A 19,446-nucleotide genomic window follows, 5' to 3' on the forward strand; every position below is an offset into this window, starting at 1 on the left:
GACGCACAGATGTACCATCACATGCACGTAATGAGCCCTCATGAGAGCTGATTGCATACCTTTAAATGCAACATAAAGGCTACAAACTAGTTTCTGACTTCTGAGTTTAGGTTGCACCTTGCACCAGTTGGGTTGTGTTATTCAGTATTGGTAGTGTTTTACATTGAGCACACCAGTGTTCAATAACGTCTGTTCATATGATGTGTGTGTGTGTGTGTGTGTGTGTGTGTGTGTGTGTGTGTGTGTGTGTGTGTGTGTGTTGGCAGTCTGGAACAGTCTGGAGGGAGGAAGCGCTGGGTTCTTTTTTCTCTGTGTTTTGTTTTTATTTTTCCCGTCAGCCTTGCAAGACAAAGTCTGCCTTGAATATGTGCTGTTCTAAATGAAAAATCAACTGAATATTGCAGTTACAAAACTTTTTTGTAATTACCTTGACTGTTTTAGTTGTGTTTTACACCCATGTAATATGTTGGTGATATTGACTGGAAGTCATTTAAAGCTGCTATTTGATATGTGTGCTTGTTTTGTCTGTAGACTGTGACAAATCCACTTAAAACAGTGACGAGTTTTTCCTGTGAGTTTAGACAGGTTTCAAAATAATATAAAAATGCTCGACTTTCTGTGTTTCTGCTCTCATTAGTGATGTGACGTGAAGTTTGTGAAGTTTCCCAAAAATGGTGGCTCACATCCTGATTGAGCTTTTTGATCCATACCAAACACCATTTTCGTTGACCAGATTAAAAGTGGAACCAAATCTACAATGTCTTAACATGATAAATCCATTTTTATCTGAGAGCAACACTGTCTTTCTTATGGTGACACATTCAAGCCAAACTTTATGTATTTAGAATGACAAAGTTGAAACATTTGTGTTGTCTAATGCATCTGGACATCACAGCCTCACATGCTGCTAGCTTGGCTTTCAAATTTTTCACCTTGTTGCATGTAAATTAGTGAGCTTTAGCTTTAAAGGATAAGTTCACCCATAAGCTGATCAAAAGTTGGGGGAAATTTTGTAGTCCAAGAAACATTTCTAGAGCTTCACATTAAAACAGCATTGCAGCAATCCACTGAAGTAGATGAGGACTTGTTTTAAAGTGTAAAAAATGAAAAAGAAAACAAAGTTGGTCCCTACAGCTTGTCTGACATAATTCATGTCTCCAGAAGCCCAGAGATCAAATAGATTTCAAATAAATTTGAAAGGACATTATTTACACCCTTCACTGAGCTTCTGGAGATTTTTAAAAAAAAGATTTAATCACATTTGAAGGCTACGGTAACACACAACACAACGCAAATAAAACATTTGCCTCCCGTTCAATGTGCGCAGAGGGGCAAAAAAACATTTGCATCTGGTTACAAAGCAAATACGCATCTTGGCTTCACATGGAGTTCTTCTTTAGTAAACCGTAAATAGGGAAATCACAGCCACAACCAATAGCAAAGATGTGTGCATCCTCGACCCCACAAACAGAAACAAACCAGCACACTGAGTTCTGTGTGTTTTGCACCTTCCAGTGAACACATTCAGCACCGGCAGGCGACTACCCGATCTACTTCAGTTGCTCTGGAGAATGATGCAACGCTGTATTGCTGTGAAGCTCCAGAAACATTTTGTAGACCACAATACTTCACCCGACTTTCCATTTACAAAAGGGCAAGTAGATCATGACAAAATTATTGTTTTTGGGTTGAACTTATCGTTTAAATCAATTCAAATCAAATCACATTACTTTCATTCATGTAGCCCAAAACCACAATCACAATTACAATCATCAGCTGCATAAATCTAACAGCTGCGTCTAAGAAGAGATGCACAATAGTTTGGCAAAGTACAAAGGCTCAGGTGAAGACACCACAGGTGACAGTGAGAGCAAGTGTCAGGCAAAGTGTCCTTTCACTAGTTGAATGTGACAGAGCTGTTAGCGCATCATTGATATTCAGCACAGGTTTAGATCAAAACGGGCATTATTGGCCACATTTCATGGTCTGAATCTTTTAAATTCCATTTCCTTGCCAGCTAATGGAGGACTGCAGGTGGCTGCTCAGACACTGATCTGCACTCAGTACAGCGTGTGTGTGTGTGTGTGTGTGTGTGTGTGTCTCTGTGTGTGTGTGTGTGTGTGTGTGTGTGTGTGGTGATGATAGGTAATCCTCACAATCTCAGATCCCTTTTGAACAATCAAAAAGGGCAAATCAGAGTAAAGTGGATCTTTGATTTATTTTTAAAATGTATTTGAGGCATGTATCTGAGTCGGAGAGATCTGAAGTGACTCTATACATCTTCTATTTATGGAGTTATTTTTCTTAGACTGCACTGTTAAGCACTTTCATCGTAACACTCGACCCCAGGAATCACACACAGATCTTACAGGACTTGTAGGATATGTGGCAGCCTTCAGACAAATGGCTTGAGTGATTGAAGTAGTTTCTCTTCAGTTCTTGTGAACTTGCTGCTGCTAGTGGAACCACCCCTCCAAAAGGTCCCTCTGTGGGACAGACAGGCTCAAAGGCTCACAGCCGCATCACCTTGAACCCTCGTAAATCAGTGTTTCTGAGGGGTTTGTGGCTGCCTCGTTCACAGTGACACCAGCTGGAGGAACCGAGGAACTGCAGCAGCACGAGACAGTCCTCAACTTTCCTGCTGTATCACACAGGGTGAACCCTGCCTGAAACCAAAGATGTTTCCTGTATTTTATTTAATCAGCAGCTCCACTGGACAAACAACATGTGTTACTCCTGCATCCACATGTTTGTAGAAAGTCCAGAGAGCAGCCATCACACTGCAGAGAGACACGTGTCAGCTACATGCAGCCTGCAGGTCACAGACTGCTCCCACTGCTCAGTTCAAGTGTGTCAGATACAGTTTAAAGCAGAAATAGACCACTTTTCAACTTTTCCCCCCTCCCAGTGTTTCCCTGTGGTATTACTGTTGCCGTACACACAGCATTAGCAACAGGGCTACCACTAACAATTTGGCTACTGTCCCAAGCAAAAAAGTAACTGTGACAATCCCAATCTGCCCTAGAAACCCTGATCTCAGTGCTATGAAAAGACAGAGTAAGACACTCAGTTTTATTAGAACACTGTCAGAAAATGGGGGTACTGTATGAGTCCATTTCTGTTCCCCAGTGTACAATCTACACTAATGTACGGCCTATAGGGCTAAATATTGAACCTCAAGGTAAATGTGTACCTGTGTGGGTCAGTTTTTGTCCTCTTAAAATTGCCACCAGAGGCACAAGACTGGGCTCTTTGTGGTACAAACCACAAGAGTACAAATAAGTACCCAATGTTAGTTTTTGTTTGCTGATGTGGTTTGCTGTCCTTGTATTATTATTGTCTTCTGTGCTCTATGTATTGATAAACCTTCTTTTCTGACAGTGTAGGCAGGTTTGGAATAGTAGAAAGAATGCAGTTCTGAACTTTCTCAAGTCCTGGTGGTAAAAGGAAATTCATCAATGGGGGAACAGACTGACACAACACCGGAGCTCTCTCCATCAAGTGAATGCCCGTCTTCACTCTTGTTTTACCTCGGTTTCTACCACTCTCCCTCTTTGCTTTGTTTGCCTCCTCCATCAGTGTTATATATATATATATATATATGTGTGTGTGTGTGTGTGTGTGTGTGTGTGTGTATATATATATATATATATATATATATACATATATTTGTTTCCAATTATTCCAGTTGTTCCATTGTTACCTGAGGATAGCTACTGGGGAAAACATTGCCTCTTTTTCTGTTTTGGTTGCGAAATGGCAGACATGTTTCCTTTGTGCCGTAATGCAACCCTCATTTTTGCAGAAAACATCCGCACACCATATACTTCAGAATGATGAGTAAAAGTAAAAAAGTTGTCGATTGCCAGTTTATCAGACTTGGTACCCTTTGTTAAAGGACTCGTAATCGGGATGGGGCCAAAAGAGGCTCTTCCACAGGATACAGGTTTCTCCTACAGACCTCCTAGGTTCAGAGTTACTTGAAAAAAAAACAATGTTCTCAAGTGTGACAAATGATTTTTGCCACAGTGCGCTGCAATGCTTTGACACTGTCAGGCTACAGTGCCCTCTGCTGCCTGAAAGTTGTCATTACAGTCCACACATTAGAGTCATATACAACTTTCAGGTTTTCATATTTCTTTATTTTTTACAATAATATTACAGTTTTCACTAGGAAAATATCCAAGCAGTAAGACAATTATAAAAATGCACATTTTAATGTAAAATGCCTCTTGGATTGTGATGTTTAATTCTGAGCTGTAATTGTGCCAGCTTTGTAAAGCAAATGAGTTTAATGAATTGGAGAACTGAAATTAAATTTCATCCAGTCTCTGCTGTTTTCTCTCTGAATGCATTTTCCTCGACTCTTCAGCCAAAGATTCCTCCTCTCCTTGCTGTCGAAGAGAAAAAACAGGATTCTCATCATCCTCCATTACTATTTCTCTTAGTCTGAATAGTCTGAAAAGTCTACCTGCCTAATTTCTTACCTTTTTCGGCGACAGTATACATCGCCTCCATGCCGGCTTTAATGTGGTCGGTGACGTGACAGTGGAGCAGCCAGGTACCAGCGTACTGAGGGCGCATCTTTACTGTCTGAAGAGGAGAGAAACCGCCATGTGATTTATTGGTCGCAAGTTGAAATTTTATTCATGTTTGACAGCACTGACAAGCCCACTGAGACACTGCTGTTCCTCTAAGTTAATGATGCAAAATCTCCTAATTATGCCAGATTTTAATATATATATATATATATATATATATATATATATATATATATATATATATATATATATATATATATATATATATATATATATATATATTAAAATCTGGCATAATTAGGAGATTTTGCATATATATATATATATACATATATATATATATATATATATATATATATATATATATATATATATATATATACATATATATATATATTTATTTGCTATTAAAGATGATAGAATTAGAAAAGGAACACTTGGGCTTAGTCACAATTATAGCATCTTATTTTAATAATGCTTGTCAGTTTTGTCATTTGCCATCTGTTTGTGTGTTAAAAAATGTTTACAGAAAATTCATTTGTATTAACTATTTTGATTGTTTGCAGATTTATTATGACCTTTTTTAAGAAAACATCTTGTTAACAATGAAGATTTGACATTCCATTCCTTGAAGTTACACTAAGTGGTGAGTATTTTTTTTTTAAATGCAACATGCAGCATCTTTAATGTTGCTAAAGACAAATTAAGTCTGTTGAAGCGAGGACAGAATGTGTGGAGGTTTCACCTGGAAGGTGGCTGGAAACAGCTCATACGTATCAGTACGATGAGGACCTCCACCCAGCTGAAGAGAAAGGAGAGTTGGTATTTGTGTGTACTAGAGTATGTTTGTATAATGTGTGACTGTCTCGCATGTTTGTTTGTATTTATATACCTTATATTCCACACTGTGTCCATGCCAGTGCACGGTGTGTATGTCCACATCATTGCCCATTGCCATCAGGTACCAGTACACCTTATCACCCACCTCCATGTTCAAACCATTCACATTAGCATACATCAAACCATTAATGCCTGAGAAGGACACAAACACACACGCATGTATTGGAATGACATTTCGAGGACACTTCTTTAGATGTGGTTCATTTTGTGTGTATCTTCATCTCACCATGCATCTTGTTGCTCTCTATGAAGGTTTCATCATCTTTTAAGTTTGTACGAGGGTTCCTGATGTGGGTCCTGATATTTTCATCCAGATACCTAGAATAAGGAAAACAGTGACAAGTTGCAAATATTGCCAAATAATAAATGTACAACAGCTTCTTTTCCTGGCACTGATGCAAAGAGATTTAAACACTACACACAGTAACGTACAGTAGTATTCTGAAAGTGATGTGTGCAGAATGTTTCAATCTCGAGGCCAAAAACAGTGCTCTCACTGCCCCAGACTTAATAAATGAACATTAAGAAGAACATAATGTTAAAAGGGGATTAAGGTATGATGTGGGACCCGGTGAATTCATAACCAGCTCTTCTTGTACAAAACTTTACACTTGAAATATGGAAATCAATCATCTTCGTTCTCTGGGCATATTGAGATTTCATCGTCCCCAATGTCCAAACTGAATTGGGAAAGAAAGCTTTTACATTTTCTGCACATATTGCATGGAACCTTTTACAGACTAATCTTAAACTCCAGGTTGCCTACATGCAAATTTGTTGTTGTAACTCTCTTATGTTGCCATTGTTGTCCACGTCTGTCTTGTAACAGAGATCCTTGATCTCAGTGGGACTAACTTGGTTAAATAAGGCAAACTAAATACATTCAAAAAGTTTCACTTGAACAATTGTCAATGTCAACAGAGGGGTCAGTGGATTAGATTGTTAAGTACTGTGACTCTTTACTCACCAGCTCTCGTTCTCATCAAAGACCATGAAAAGCAGTGCAAACTCTTCGACTTCCTTTTTTACACCAAAAGTCCTGGAAGCAGTTAATACAATTCTGCATTTATACTATAATATATTTATTGTGTTACGCAGTACAAAAACACATACAAAATTATCTCCTGTACCTGACATCACACAAGCACACTGTATACTGCATACAGTTATTGAAGTCATAACTAGTTTTGTGTTAATGTACAGCTGTGAAACACTCACCTGCCCCAGCTACGGCGACAGATCACCAACGGACCAATCAGACCGCTGTACAGGTCCTGGTAGGCAGGGAGATAACATAAGTGTGTGAATGCTTATGTGTGTGTGTGTGTGTGTGTGTGTGTGTGTGTGTGTGTGTGTGTGTGCATACCTTGCTAACATCCACAGTGGAGTAGTATGCTGACACTGAGCACTCCTCTTGCTCTGTGGTTGGTCCTGTTTTCTTTGTAACATACCAGTAGTAGGTGTGAGTCTCACCTGGGAAAGACAATACAGGTTTTTTTTCAAGGTTTTGAATCCCCTAGTACATTAAATGGTAGTCCCGGGATTTTTAATATTATTAAAAATATTATATTATAATATACACATGCAAATTACATATTTTGGGGTCTGAATGAATGATAGGAATATACAGTTTAGAAATTGATCCAGCAGATTTCCTCAGTCTGCAGCTGTGAAACAGGCTGCAGTGGCTGCAACTGACAGGCTTAGATTGTTTTTGTAAATGTCTGACAACATTATGAAAAGGATCCCTACAGATATCCTTAATGTGTAAGCAGAAACAGTCATTATTTCACTCTGTTTAAAGCCACCAGACTCCAGTGACAAAAATGGCAATTTTACCTCAAAGAAGACTTGTAAGAGTTGCTGGTCTACTGCTGCCTCAATCGGTTACTTACTTTTTTTATTGTGTGACTTTGGTGTTTTAACACCATAGTTAGGATCCAAAATAACTTTTTAAAACACCAAAGTCACACAATAACACAAAATATCCAAATGAGGCAACAGTAAACCAGCAACTCCCGTTTTTCAAAGTAAAATTATTGTTTTTGTTGAGAGTCTGGTGGCTTTGAAGAGATTGATATAACACTTTTGCACCTATAAGTCATTAGGACCCCAAAAAAAATGTAAAAATGAGGCACAGGTTTAAAAATACCCAAATTACATTGTAAGAAAACTGAAGTTACACACAGTCCGGTAGAGTTGGGTGGAAGGACAGACAGTATTAAGACCAAATAAGCTTTTGATTTTCAGGCTTAAGTGCACTGACAGGCTTTAATTTTATAACAAAATAAAAATTTAATAAATAGGAAATTAGAATGAAGAGTTTTGTAAACTTTCTCGAAAGTTTCTTGATTGTCTGCCTCCCTTCTAGCTAATATTCTGTCTATCTTTACCTGGTCCGGTGGGGTGAACATCAGGCGTCTCTGTCTTGACTCCATGAGCGTGGATAGAATAACTCCTGGATGCCATGTTTTTAAAAACCACCTTCACTTTGTCTCCCACATCAGCATGAATTATTGGACCTGAGCAGAGGGAGAGTCTAATTACCCAAAAAAATTAGGCTTAACAAAAGGTAGGTCAAGCATAGTATAATGTGTTCCTTTTACTTTACGATCGCAGTTTATACATTCTGCTGTGCTGAAAGCCTACCCATAATGCCGAGGTGTTCCATATCAGCTGTTCTTTCCACCTGCGTGGTGAACTTGTCGTTGGTGAACTGGCGGTAGACCACCTTCTTGTATCGGGAGCCTATAAACCCACCCGCCTTATCCAGGAAGACAGGAGCAGGACTGCAAAAAGAGAGTTTAAGTTTGTTTTGCCATGTTGCGTTGAGAACAACCAGCACATTCATGCGTTACATGTCCTGGCGGTTTCGTACTTCTCCATACTGCGAAACATCTCCGTCTCCCAGGTGCGGTTTGGAGAGTAGTCCCAGTCTGTTTCCATGGCAGCGATGTAGTAGGTTTTTGAATGGAGCATAACCTCACCCTGACGCTGAAAGAGGCTGCACTTCTGTACCGTGTAGTTGGCTCTCATCCCTCCTCGATAATTGTTCACTGTCGGTGACACCACTTCAAACTGACCTGAAACACACATGCACATTATAAACAACTACATAAATATACAATATACATGCCATACTTAATATCAACCCCATGTATCAGTCGAATACAAGTCGGTTTGCCTTTGTTTAGTGGTTTATTTTTATCCATTCTTCTGTCAGACTCTGCCTTGTAACTAATTTATGTCCCTTTGAGCTCCTACAGTACATCCAGTTTTATGGGTGTTCACAAAGGTGTGCCACAGGATTCTAATCTGGGACCACTTCTCTTTACAGTTCTTATAAATAAATTTGGTGAAGAAGTTTAAAATAGTACAATTCACCTGTATGCAGATGATGCCATTTTATATATAACAGCACAATCTGTTGGCCAGGTGGCTCAAAACATTCTGATTGCCATCTGATTTTGGGTAATCAGAAAGTAGGGTGATAATCTCTCATGTTTTTTTAACTATAAATTAAGATAACACTGTACTAGATCTCTGGACTATTTGGTCCTTGAGGATCACCAAGTCAATACTAAATTTGGGTAGATGGCTCCTAAATACCATGCAAATGGAACAACCTGCAGAAACTTTTTAAACTAGACACGCTGATTGCTTTTAATCCATTTAAATTCCCTTTAATAGATATTGAGCCATGTGAATTTCTGTGTTTTACCCATGCTGTCTGGCTCCATAGTGACAGTGCGGGAGATGTGGGGGAAGACGCTGATGGAGTCCCGTCTGTTCTGGCGGTATATGAAGCGGTTTCCCTGGAAGTAAAGGCTGTTGATGTCCGATTCTGAACCCATTCCTGACAGGTGCCATGTTATTGCATCCCCCTTACACATGGTCAGGCCTGGGAGGTTCCTATACACATACCCATTGATGGCTAGAAGTGGGAGCCAGAGAAGTAAAACATGCAGTCATTATCTCAACATTTAAAGCAGATATTAAACTTTATTGTTTTTTTCTCTTCTACACACCGTGCATCTTGTTGCTTTCCATAAAGCCTTCATCCTCCTTGTTAACAGTGGTGGGAGCAGTGCAGAAGGTCTTAATGTTGTCATCCAGATACCAGCTCAGGTTCTCATCAAACACTGTGGCCATGAGGTGGAACTCTTTGTTATAGTTTTTCTACATGAGGAGAAAACAGACAATTGAGGAGGCATTTATTTAAATAATCAAATCAGACCTAAAGAAATCAGATTCGATGTTCCAACACATGGCCTTAAGTTTAGTTCCTGACGTTCTTTTTTTCACCTGCACTCCTCTCTTCAGAGACCCAGCTCGACAGATGAGCAGCGGTCCAACCAGTCCAGAGCTGGTGTCTTTAACAGGGTCCACTCCAGAGTAGTACAAATAGGTCAGACAGTCAGCCTCCCCCTGTACTGGACCAGCACCCAATGGCACCATCCACTCATAGGTGTGCATCGTCCCAGGTCTGACCAGAGCAGCTGGGGGAGGGGTCACCACTCCTGAATACATACAGTTAAATAAAGAGAGAATTATTATATTAAGAAGATATTTGTTAATGGATGCCAACGTAGACTTGTAGTGTAATTCAGGTTTAACTCACTTGGTTGTCTCTTTAGCTCCCGCAGCTTCTTTTCTGTGTAGGACTCTGAAAGGTGGAGATATAATGAAGGTTGAGAAAGCTCTTCATGTTTAATCTAGTACCTTGACAACAGAATATGTTTATGTATTAACCTTCCAGTTCATTGTAATAGAGCGTCCCATCCTGTTCCACACTGTACTGAACACCATGTGGTTGTATACTGTAAGCACGGCTGGCTTTGTTCTTGAACACCACATTGATGGTGTCCTTTTCTTCAGCTCGCAGCACAGGACCTGTGACATGGATGCACACAAACACACACAGATGTCGGTTTGTTTAATTTGTGACAAAGGACCATACAGTCATATTTTGAGGCAGATACCTCATCATAACAAGATCCTGCTGACATATCTCGAACATTTTTCATTTTCATGTACTGGTTTCTTAGTCTGGACTAACTGGCAAACTGCTGAAGAAAAGAAGTAAGTCTGTCCAAAATATGAATAAAAACTATCAACATTAATGCCTTCAACAACAATAATACCAGAAGTCGAGAAGATGAGATGATTTCTTACCCAAAAAGTTGTAGAATTTAGTCAATATTTTAGGAGTGGATTGACTGAACAGGCAAGAATTTGATTGACATTACAGCTTCTTAAATGTGAGGATTTGCTGCTTTCCTTTGTTTTTATTTGTTGAAACCTGAATATCTTTGGGTTTGAGAGCCGTCTGAAATGGTCAAGGAGCTTGTGATGTGCACCTGTTCCTGTTTTTCGACATTTAATTGACGAGACAAAAAAATAATCTGCAGATTAACTAATGATAGTTGGAGTCCTAATTGAGCTGTGCAGATAGTTCTTACTTGGAAGGGGATCAAGACAAACTAACCTGCTAGCTAACTATTATGGAATCTAACTAAGTACATTTAGTCAAGCACTGTACTTAAATACAAATTTAAGTTATTAGTACTTCACTTTAATCTTAATGCCATTTTCTCTGAGAATTATTGTACTTTTTACTTTACTGCAACAATTTGACAGCTCTAGTTACTAAATTAACAGACCGAACAGCATATAGAGCTGAAACAATTAGTCAACTGAAAGAAAATTATTTGAAACTATGCTGAAGACATTTAATGGATCCGGCTTCACAAAGATGAGGATTTGCTGCTTTTCCTTTATATTAGATAGTAACTGACAGTATTTCTTACTGTTTTCCATAATGTAAACTATTACTAATATAAATAATCTAATAATATATATTGTAGTTATCCCATTATGAAGCACTCGCCATCTTTTTTTTTTTTTTTAGCTGACTTTCAAGGTCCCTCTGGAATGATTGCAGTGGATTCAGATCACCTGTTGCAGGCTATGGAGACTGGCTCCTAATTAATGAGCGAAAGCAGCTTGTGGCATTCCTCTCCAGCTTAAGTGAGGTGGAGAATGGCCCCCAGATCAGTCTCTTTCTCATTCTGATTCTGTCCTTGACACACTGCAGACCTCATCCAAACAGATTATCAGCCAGAAACTCTGCTCTGTGTAGGCCCTGGTGAGATGTCTTTGCTGCCCTTGTTCTTTCTAGTTGAGGGAAATTGCATTCTGCAACCTGAGTGACCAACAAAAGTCACCATTTAACTAGCCTACTTTCAGCAGGGCCGAGGTTATTTGTGCAAGCCTGGCACCTGCAGGATTTTTTTTGATATCCAAGCCCCCTATATACCTTCAGTTTTTTCATTAGGGACTTAAGAGGTGGTAAAGGAAGTATATTTCAGTTTCATTATCCCCTATCGAGGCACTATTTCGTTATCATCCAAAGAGACATTCATTCAAAGCATTAGTGACGTTGTTATTCCCTGTAAATATATATTCTTTTAGTCTATACATTTTTTTCATTGTTTTGGGGCTGGTTTGTAGGCATTTTCCTGCCAGTGCTGCCAATATGAAAGTATAACAGTCGCAGTTGACATTTTTCTGCACTGAGTACTAAACCTTCAAGTATATTTTCCTTATTGTACTTGCATACATGCACTTTTACTCAAGAAGCATTCTTAATGCAGGACTTTCATGTGACAGAGTATTTTATAAGTGTAGTAGTACTTCTACTAAAGTAAAGGATCTGAATACTTCTTCCACCACTCTCTCTGACTCTGAAATAGCTACCAACCCCAGCCCATTCTAATTTACCCATAATTCCAAGGTGTTGCTCCTCTGGGGCACGCAGCATCTTTGTGGTGAACGTGTTGTCAGTGTATTCCACATAGCGAACCTTCTTATAACGGCTTCCAATACGGTTTCGACCTCTGGTTACAAACATGTCCGCTTCACTACACACACAGAAAAAAAACATTATTAATGGAAGAGAGAACGAGACATGGGACCATTTCTGTGAAAATGTGTCGTCTGTGTGTACAGTAACCAACCCATCAGTAGGCAGTGTAGGAGCATAGTCCCACACATCTTCTTCAGCAGCGATGAAGAATTGTCTGAGCTCACCGTGTGGTCGAGGTTTATGGACGTTGGGGAAACACTTTTTGATCTCAAATATAGCCTGCATTCCAGCTGGACAAAACCACAAAACACAAACGAAACTGAAGAAATAAAATCATCATCCACAAAACACCACAGCTTAATCTTTGTGAAATGATCACATTAAGAATTGGGGGTTAAGAGCTTACCCATTAAATGGTCATTGACGGTGCACGTCAGCAGCCAGTGTCCGGGGTTGTCTGCCACCATTTCAGCTGTAAAGCTGGAGGCGGGGAAAAGACTGACCGTGTCTGTATGGTGGTTCTGTACAGTCAGGATCTGGCCATGGAAATGAACTGAATGCATGTCCACCTGTTGTAAAGGGATGGGTGATACCAAACTTTTGTAATTTGATTTGATACTTTATGTTACGATTTTATAGATACTGATACAGATACCATTGTCTACTTGCCATTAATAAAACATTAATATGAGTAGAAAAATAGTCCATTATTTTATATAAATACTATGAAGAATTTGAAGCTAGGGATTTTTATTAGGGGGCTGCATGTCAGCAGAATAACTGTAACTGAGAGTGGGAGATATTTTCACATACTCAGTGAATTTAAGGTTTATTTTGACCAAACCAGAGGTGACTGTGGAAAGACAAACCAGGGTGGTTTTGAGTGAGTTTTACTTTGTTTCTGTCAAGTTTGAATGAAGTCCGTTTTAACTAAAAATGTAAAACAGACAATAATGCAAAATTTCTAAGGATTAAAGAGCTAATGGTACGGTATATTTTGTCAGCCTAGACTTTTGTTCACTGCAGGGGAAGATGATGCACAATGGAAAAACTAGAAGATTTTTTGTACACATTACATTGAACATTACAGAAACAGTTAAAGAATCCCTCTAGTGTCAGACGTTCTGGTTAGTATAATAATAATAATAATACAGTAGTTACCTCATTGCCTAAGGCAAACATATGCCAGCTGATCTTGTTGCCTTGACACATGCTCAGTCCAGGCAGGTTACCGTACAGGAAACCATTTATACCTGCAATCCACACACAGAGAATTGAAGGTATTTTATGGGTATGTGTATGGTTACGTGTATGTGTATATCAAAGCTCCCCCCCTCACCGTGCATTTTGTTGCTCTCAATGAAATCTTCGTTCTCCTTCAGGCCACTAGCAGGATTCGTGATGTACGTCCTAATGTTCTCATCCAGGTACCAGCTGAAGTTCTCATCGTTTACCATGAACAGCAGAGCATACAGGTAGTCTCCTGACCTGTCTCCATGTACGTCCAGAGTTCCTACAGAGGAGAGGAGACAACACTTCAGGATTATGTGAATAGATGTATGTCTGTAACAGGTAAACACATTTATAGGGGTATTTTCTCATTTAACTTCTTACTATTATTGATGAGCTTGTACTTGAACTGTTTTGGTTATTGCACATAAGAGATTTCAATTTTTTCTGTGAGCTTCTTTGAAGTGGACAGACTCAGTAAGGAAAAGGTGATGGTACGTAGTTGTACCTTATGAGTATGACAATAAAATCTTATCAAGTCAGTGTTCAGTCTTGACAACGGCCATGTTCACTTGGAGCCTGGTACAGTCAGCCCCTGTTAGCGGTTACTTCAGCAACAAGTAAAGCCATCTGTCCACCAGGAAACTCCATAAATCACAGAGAGTTCAGGCAGGGCGGCCAGAGGGCATTAGAGAGTAAACCACAAAAAATGTTCTCCATAAAATGATTTGGTGTTACCCAAATTAATAACTAAAAAAAATGTACGTTTTGAGACATGAAATCTGAGCAACGTGCCACTTGCTCACTGCTTTAAGCTGAAGTTTGATTGATTGATGGATGACATGATATTATTGGATGAAATTGGTTGGTTCAAGACAACGTAAATACACATGACATTTGGTTTTACAACGAGACGACGTAACTGGATTTTGATAGAAAAATAGAAAGAAATGTGTTTTTTGTCGTTTTTTTTTTGCAGATATTGTCAAAAATGGATGTGACCTTTTTCATTTTTGCTTAGTTTTAACGATATAAAAAATGTGTTTGGAGCTTCAATGTTATAAAAGTTACAGTCAGTTAATGTGAGATATGTGATCAGAGTTAAGTTAGAGACACTGGCTGGTTGTGAAAACATGGTGAACACAGTAGAAATAGTGCCCAACATATTGGTTCATTAAAATTGATTCGTTGATCAACTTTTAGTTGAATTTAAGTGAAATTTGTGAGATTAGCTGTGTAAGAAATATTCAGAGCATACAACCATACAGAACTACTCCATTATAAATAGAAAATCTTAAAGCAATGAAAGCTCCTAATGCAGCAGACTCTTTTACTTTAAATACTCTTATTTTATCACTTTTGGGTGGTTTGATATACAAAAATGCATCATATTCTATAAAAAGATCAAATGTTTTGAATTGTATATCTTCATCTGTACAGTAAAGAGTTAAAAGTACCAAATGTCACCTCTAAAATGTAGTGTAGGGGAGGTATATAGAAAATGGACATAAAAGTAAAGTAAAGGCAACTTAAAAATGTGCATGAGTAAATGTTTAGTTCCATCACACGATACTATAAAAAACAAGGTTCTGGTACCTCTCTTACAGATGATGAGGGGTCCTATCAGTCCTGAGTTGATGTCTTTGGGTGCGGAGACGTGGGAGTGGTAGAACCTGGTCAGGCAGTTGTTGTCCTCTGCTGTTGGGCTGTGGGTCTCTGCCAGGGTCCACTCATATGTCACCATTGCACCAGGAGCCACTGAGTCGTCTCGCTTCAGCGCTGGACCGGTTCCATCTGGGTATAAGGCTCCTGAAGAGACACAGAGTCACACATCTATCAGTCTGTTAGGTCTGTCCATAAACTGATTCTTGCATTAGGTCAGTATTTCCTCACCCTCGTTGCCCTTGCTGTAGTTGAGTCCATGTGGGTGGATGCTGTAAGGTCTGGTCGCTGCGTTCTTCAGGTGGATGAACACAGTGTCCCCCTGCTCGGCCATCACCAGGGGTCCCAGGTAGCCCAGCCACTCTGGCTTTGTCACCTCTGTCCTGAAGGAGGAGTCGCTGTACTGCTTATACACAGCCTTCTTATAGGAGGGGCCGATACGCTGGGGGCCTCTCTTTAAAAAGACTGAGGCTTCTCTGCAAAGAGAGGGATAGAGAATGTGTGTGTGTGTCTTTGAATGTATTTTAGATTATGCTTAAAATATTTCAGAAACGTCCTTGGCTTCAGTATATCTGGTTGCATGCTAATTAGACTTTTTTTTACAGCAGACAATTTGACTTGTGATAGTTGGAAAGGTGAAAACAAATTTTGTTAATGACGCCACAGATCCAGGAAGCCATGACAGTGTGCCAGCATACAAAATGGCAGGATCCTGGAACTAGCTCGCCAAAATGGAATTAAGTCATTATTTAATATTAATCAGCAATTTCTCTCCCTGCTGTGACATGTGAAAATGTCTTCTGTGAATTATTCAAAAACATGTCTTCTTAGGTCAGGCACTCATCACATGCACATCAATAAAACACCAAATAACAATACTCTGCACATGCAAAATGAAAAAAAGTAGCACCACACTTCATCTTTAATTCTACTTGGCCTTGACAACATTTCAACCACAAACAGATTATTTAGATGAAGTCATTAATGTTGTATGCAGTTCACAACTGTGATTAATACTAACTCTGGTTTATATTTGTTAAAAACGGAATATTGTGGTTTTTTTCTGGTCTGTTGTGTTTGTAACCAATATTTGGCAAGAGTTTGTGAGGCCTTCAGGTACCTGCAGAGTTCTGCATGTTAGTGCTGTAAATGTGTAAGTGAAGTAATGAGCTTGTATTGCTGTTATTGTGTGAAGACCTTGACACTCATCTAGGTTCATGTGTTGTATTGCATGTTTCAGATCAAACCTATTGATTTAATTTATCTGGTGCTGGTCAGTTGCAGGAACATAAAGTATGAAGATCAAAGTTCACCACCACACACCAAAATGTTACGCATTTTATTTTTGGTGTTACAGACAGATCTAAAAGTAGAAATAATAATAAGTAGGTGTGATACACATATGTACCAAATTTTGTAAATGTTGGAAAGTATTCCCAGGCGGTGTGTTTTAAATCCGTACATTTGTACCACTTTGAAATTTTGTGCAAAGTTTCGGTTTTTGAGCATGTTAAGGCCCTCAAAAAAGTAATTCTACTTAGGCGTGAAAGAAACAAACAAACAAACAATAATTATTTGCATTTCAAGAGGACCCATGCACCATTGTGGTGTTTGGGCCCTAATAATAATTCCAACAAACATAAGTTTTGGTTTGGGCTAATAGACGTGCATTAAATAGAATATACAGAAACACATCACTGTCCAATGAAAGCTATTTATTTCTAAATGAAATTGGTGATATTGTTTTTTTCTCATATGAAAGGAAGGAAATGTTGAGAACATTCTTCTACTTCTGAATTGACATGAATCACTTCAAAACCCACTGGATTAGCTGAAAAAAGTGACATCGGAGCTAAGAAAATAAGACTATATTTCATGTGACGTTAAGTTGACGTTTTAGAAATACGTAGTTTCATCCGACAGCCATTTCTGTAGTCCTGATCACACTGTATGAGTGTTGACCAATTGAGGGCATTAAATGCAGAGCAGTGATTGGCCCGTGTGTCTGACTGTGGGGGTGGAGTGGCCACTTGAATTACAAAGAAAGGTGGAGAAGTAGCTCAAATCTATGCACTGCCTTAAAAACAAATCTTCAAATGTTATTTTTGAAGATTTTAAGTGACGCCAATACAGGAGAGATACGGTATCTTTTCATGGCGCCAGTACTGCTCCTTCCTGGATGAGCTCCAGGAGTTTAAGGTCTGACTCCAACACAATTAAGACAGTGCAGTGTGCTTGTACTTACTCATCCTCCTGCACTGTGCGGTTCTGAATGATGTTCATCCCAGTTGGGGCATAGTTCCAAGTCACCTCCTCTATCCTGAGGAAGTACTCTCTCCTCATCCCAGACACACACACTGCTGCACAGCACAGCAGCAACGCCACCCTGAACCCCAACAGATGCATTCTCGGGATAAAGTGCTACAACCACAAGTAAGTCCACAGCTGAACTGCCAAGAAGGAAGAAGAGTCTTGATTTCTGTTCAGTGATCCAGCGGACGATGATGACGATGAAGACAGACAGTGCAGAGAGCTGACAGACGTTTATCAGTCACTCTGTCTGAGAGACTTTAGACCCTCTGTGGGTCTTTATACCCCCAGCTGATTGACTGCTGGGAAGGGAACAAGCAGGGCAGAGGGGGTCACTGACCAACAGAGAAGACAGGCCAAACCCAAACCTTTCTGTCTGAACAAAAGGTCAGAGTTGCAAAAGAGCAGAATGTGTCACTCTGCGACCGTCCAAACATGAAAAGATTAGACTGACGCAGATGTGTCACTCAAGTCATTTGGTCCAAGTATCAAAGAAGTCATTTTTTCTTGGTCTAGTCAAGTCGATTCATTAGTTACATCTGGTCCCTGCTTGGGCTGATAAAGAGACTTGGCTTGGAACTTTACTTGTAAGTAGAGTACATTAAGTAAGTCTTTCAAGTAAAAGTAAAAATGTGTAATAAGTAGATTTACTCAAGCAATGTAAAATTTTGAGGTACTTGATTGCTGGCGTTTTCTGCTACTTTATACTTCCACTCCACATTTTGAGGCCAAATGTTGTACTTTATACTCACTACATTAAATTGTTAAGTCTAGTTACAAGTTAATTTTCAAATAACATGTTGCATCAGAGCTAAAGTAGCACATTTTTAAATAAAATGATTTTATCCGCAATCAGATAAATAAAAAAACACTGACACTGATCAGAGAAATGCTGAAAATCTGATCTGATAACCAGCCAGGCAGATAAGTACACTGTATACATCATATACACATGTGATAAATATATAATTGAATTTTCCTTGTAATCTTAACTTTATTGCCAGAGAATTACACTATTACCAAGTATGAACTTTGAGTACTTTTTACAACACTGACCCAAGATATTTCAGTCTTACCTGGATCATTTGGCCTTTATAAAGAGATAAAGACAAGATACTAGTGCCTGTCTAATAATGATATTATTGGCAAATGTATCTTATATTTTCATTGTCCAGGTATGACAATTTAATTTCTAAAATAATTATTGATATTTAATTAAAAAAATAGTAAAAAACCAAAGCTTATAAAGGCTTATTTAAATCTGTGTTTAAATCAAAAATATTCCCTCTCAATTAACTTTAAATGGGGAAATCTAACAGCCAGACTACACTCCTCTCCTGTCCGTCTGTCTGCCTGTTTGCAGAACAGTCTGTTTGTTGTGAACAGTTTGGGCTCCAAAGCCACATATTTGTAAGGATTTCTTGTTCATGCCCAATATTTGAATAACCATCAAGTAAATCATAAAATAAACACATGAGCGTGTGTCAAGTCACAAAACTTTAACTTCCAAGCCCAAGTCGAGTCATCAGAACAGTGACTCTGTCACAGACTCAGGTCACAAATCACATTAACCACATCTCTGGATTCAAGTAACATTTACATCGCACTTCATGTCCAGTTTTGGCTGGAATATTAAAAACAACCTGTGAAATGCAGCCAAAACCACTTTGATTTAGTTTAATGTATTACTTTCTTTCTACTTTATCTAAAGACTGGTTTATCATTGTTTTAAGGTTAATAAAGTATTTTGATTCATCTGCCACTGACAGAAAAGGAAATATTCTTTCCATAGCCACATTGTCACTTGTAGGAGTTGCTGTTGTTTCCTACGAAGAGGCCTGATGGGCTTGGCTCCCAGGGTCAGAGGCCACATTTGCTCAGTTTGGATCCTTATATGGATCAATAACAGGCAACTCTGGAAACTCCAGAACAGTG

The 19,446-nt window shown here is 39.0% G+C and overlaps 1 protein-coding gene across 1 annotated transcript; it reads right to left on the bottom strand.

Annotated features, from left to right (window-relative positions):
* Positions 1-4,120: 4,120 nt before the first annotated feature.
* On the bottom strand, positions 4,121-17,823 carry cp (ceruloplasmin). Its single transcript, XM_073476002.1, has 24 exons — positions 17,447-17,823; positions 15,433-15,677; positions 15,136-15,348; positions 13,649-13,822; positions 13,471-13,562; positions 12,716-12,878; positions 12,461-12,599; positions 12,225-12,364; positions 10,194-10,334; positions 10,063-10,107; positions 9,747-9,961; positions 9,470-9,620; positions 9,163-9,375; positions 8,320-8,524; positions 8,091-8,230; positions 7,835-7,963; positions 6,808-6,914; positions 6,660-6,715; positions 6,409-6,480; positions 5,668-5,759; positions 5,434-5,573; positions 5,287-5,343; positions 4,488-4,593; positions 4,121-4,394 (listed from the first exon to the last, which is right to left on the bottom strand). The coding sequence occupies exons 1-24, from the start codon at positions 17,605-17,607 to the stop codon at positions 4,369-4,371; spliced, it is 3,222 nt and encodes a 1,073-aa protein (XP_073332103.1). The 5' UTR covers positions 17,608-17,823; the 3' UTR covers positions 4,121-4,368.
* Between the last annotated feature and the right edge of the window lie 1,623 nt (positions 17,824-19,446).

Source organism: Pagrus major, chromosome 11, assembly GCF_040436345.1.
Source record: "Pagrus major chromosome 11, Pma_NU_1.0".
NCBI classification, from domain to species: Eukaryota; Metazoa; Chordata; class Actinopteri; order Spariformes; family Sparidae; genus Pagrus; species Pagrus major.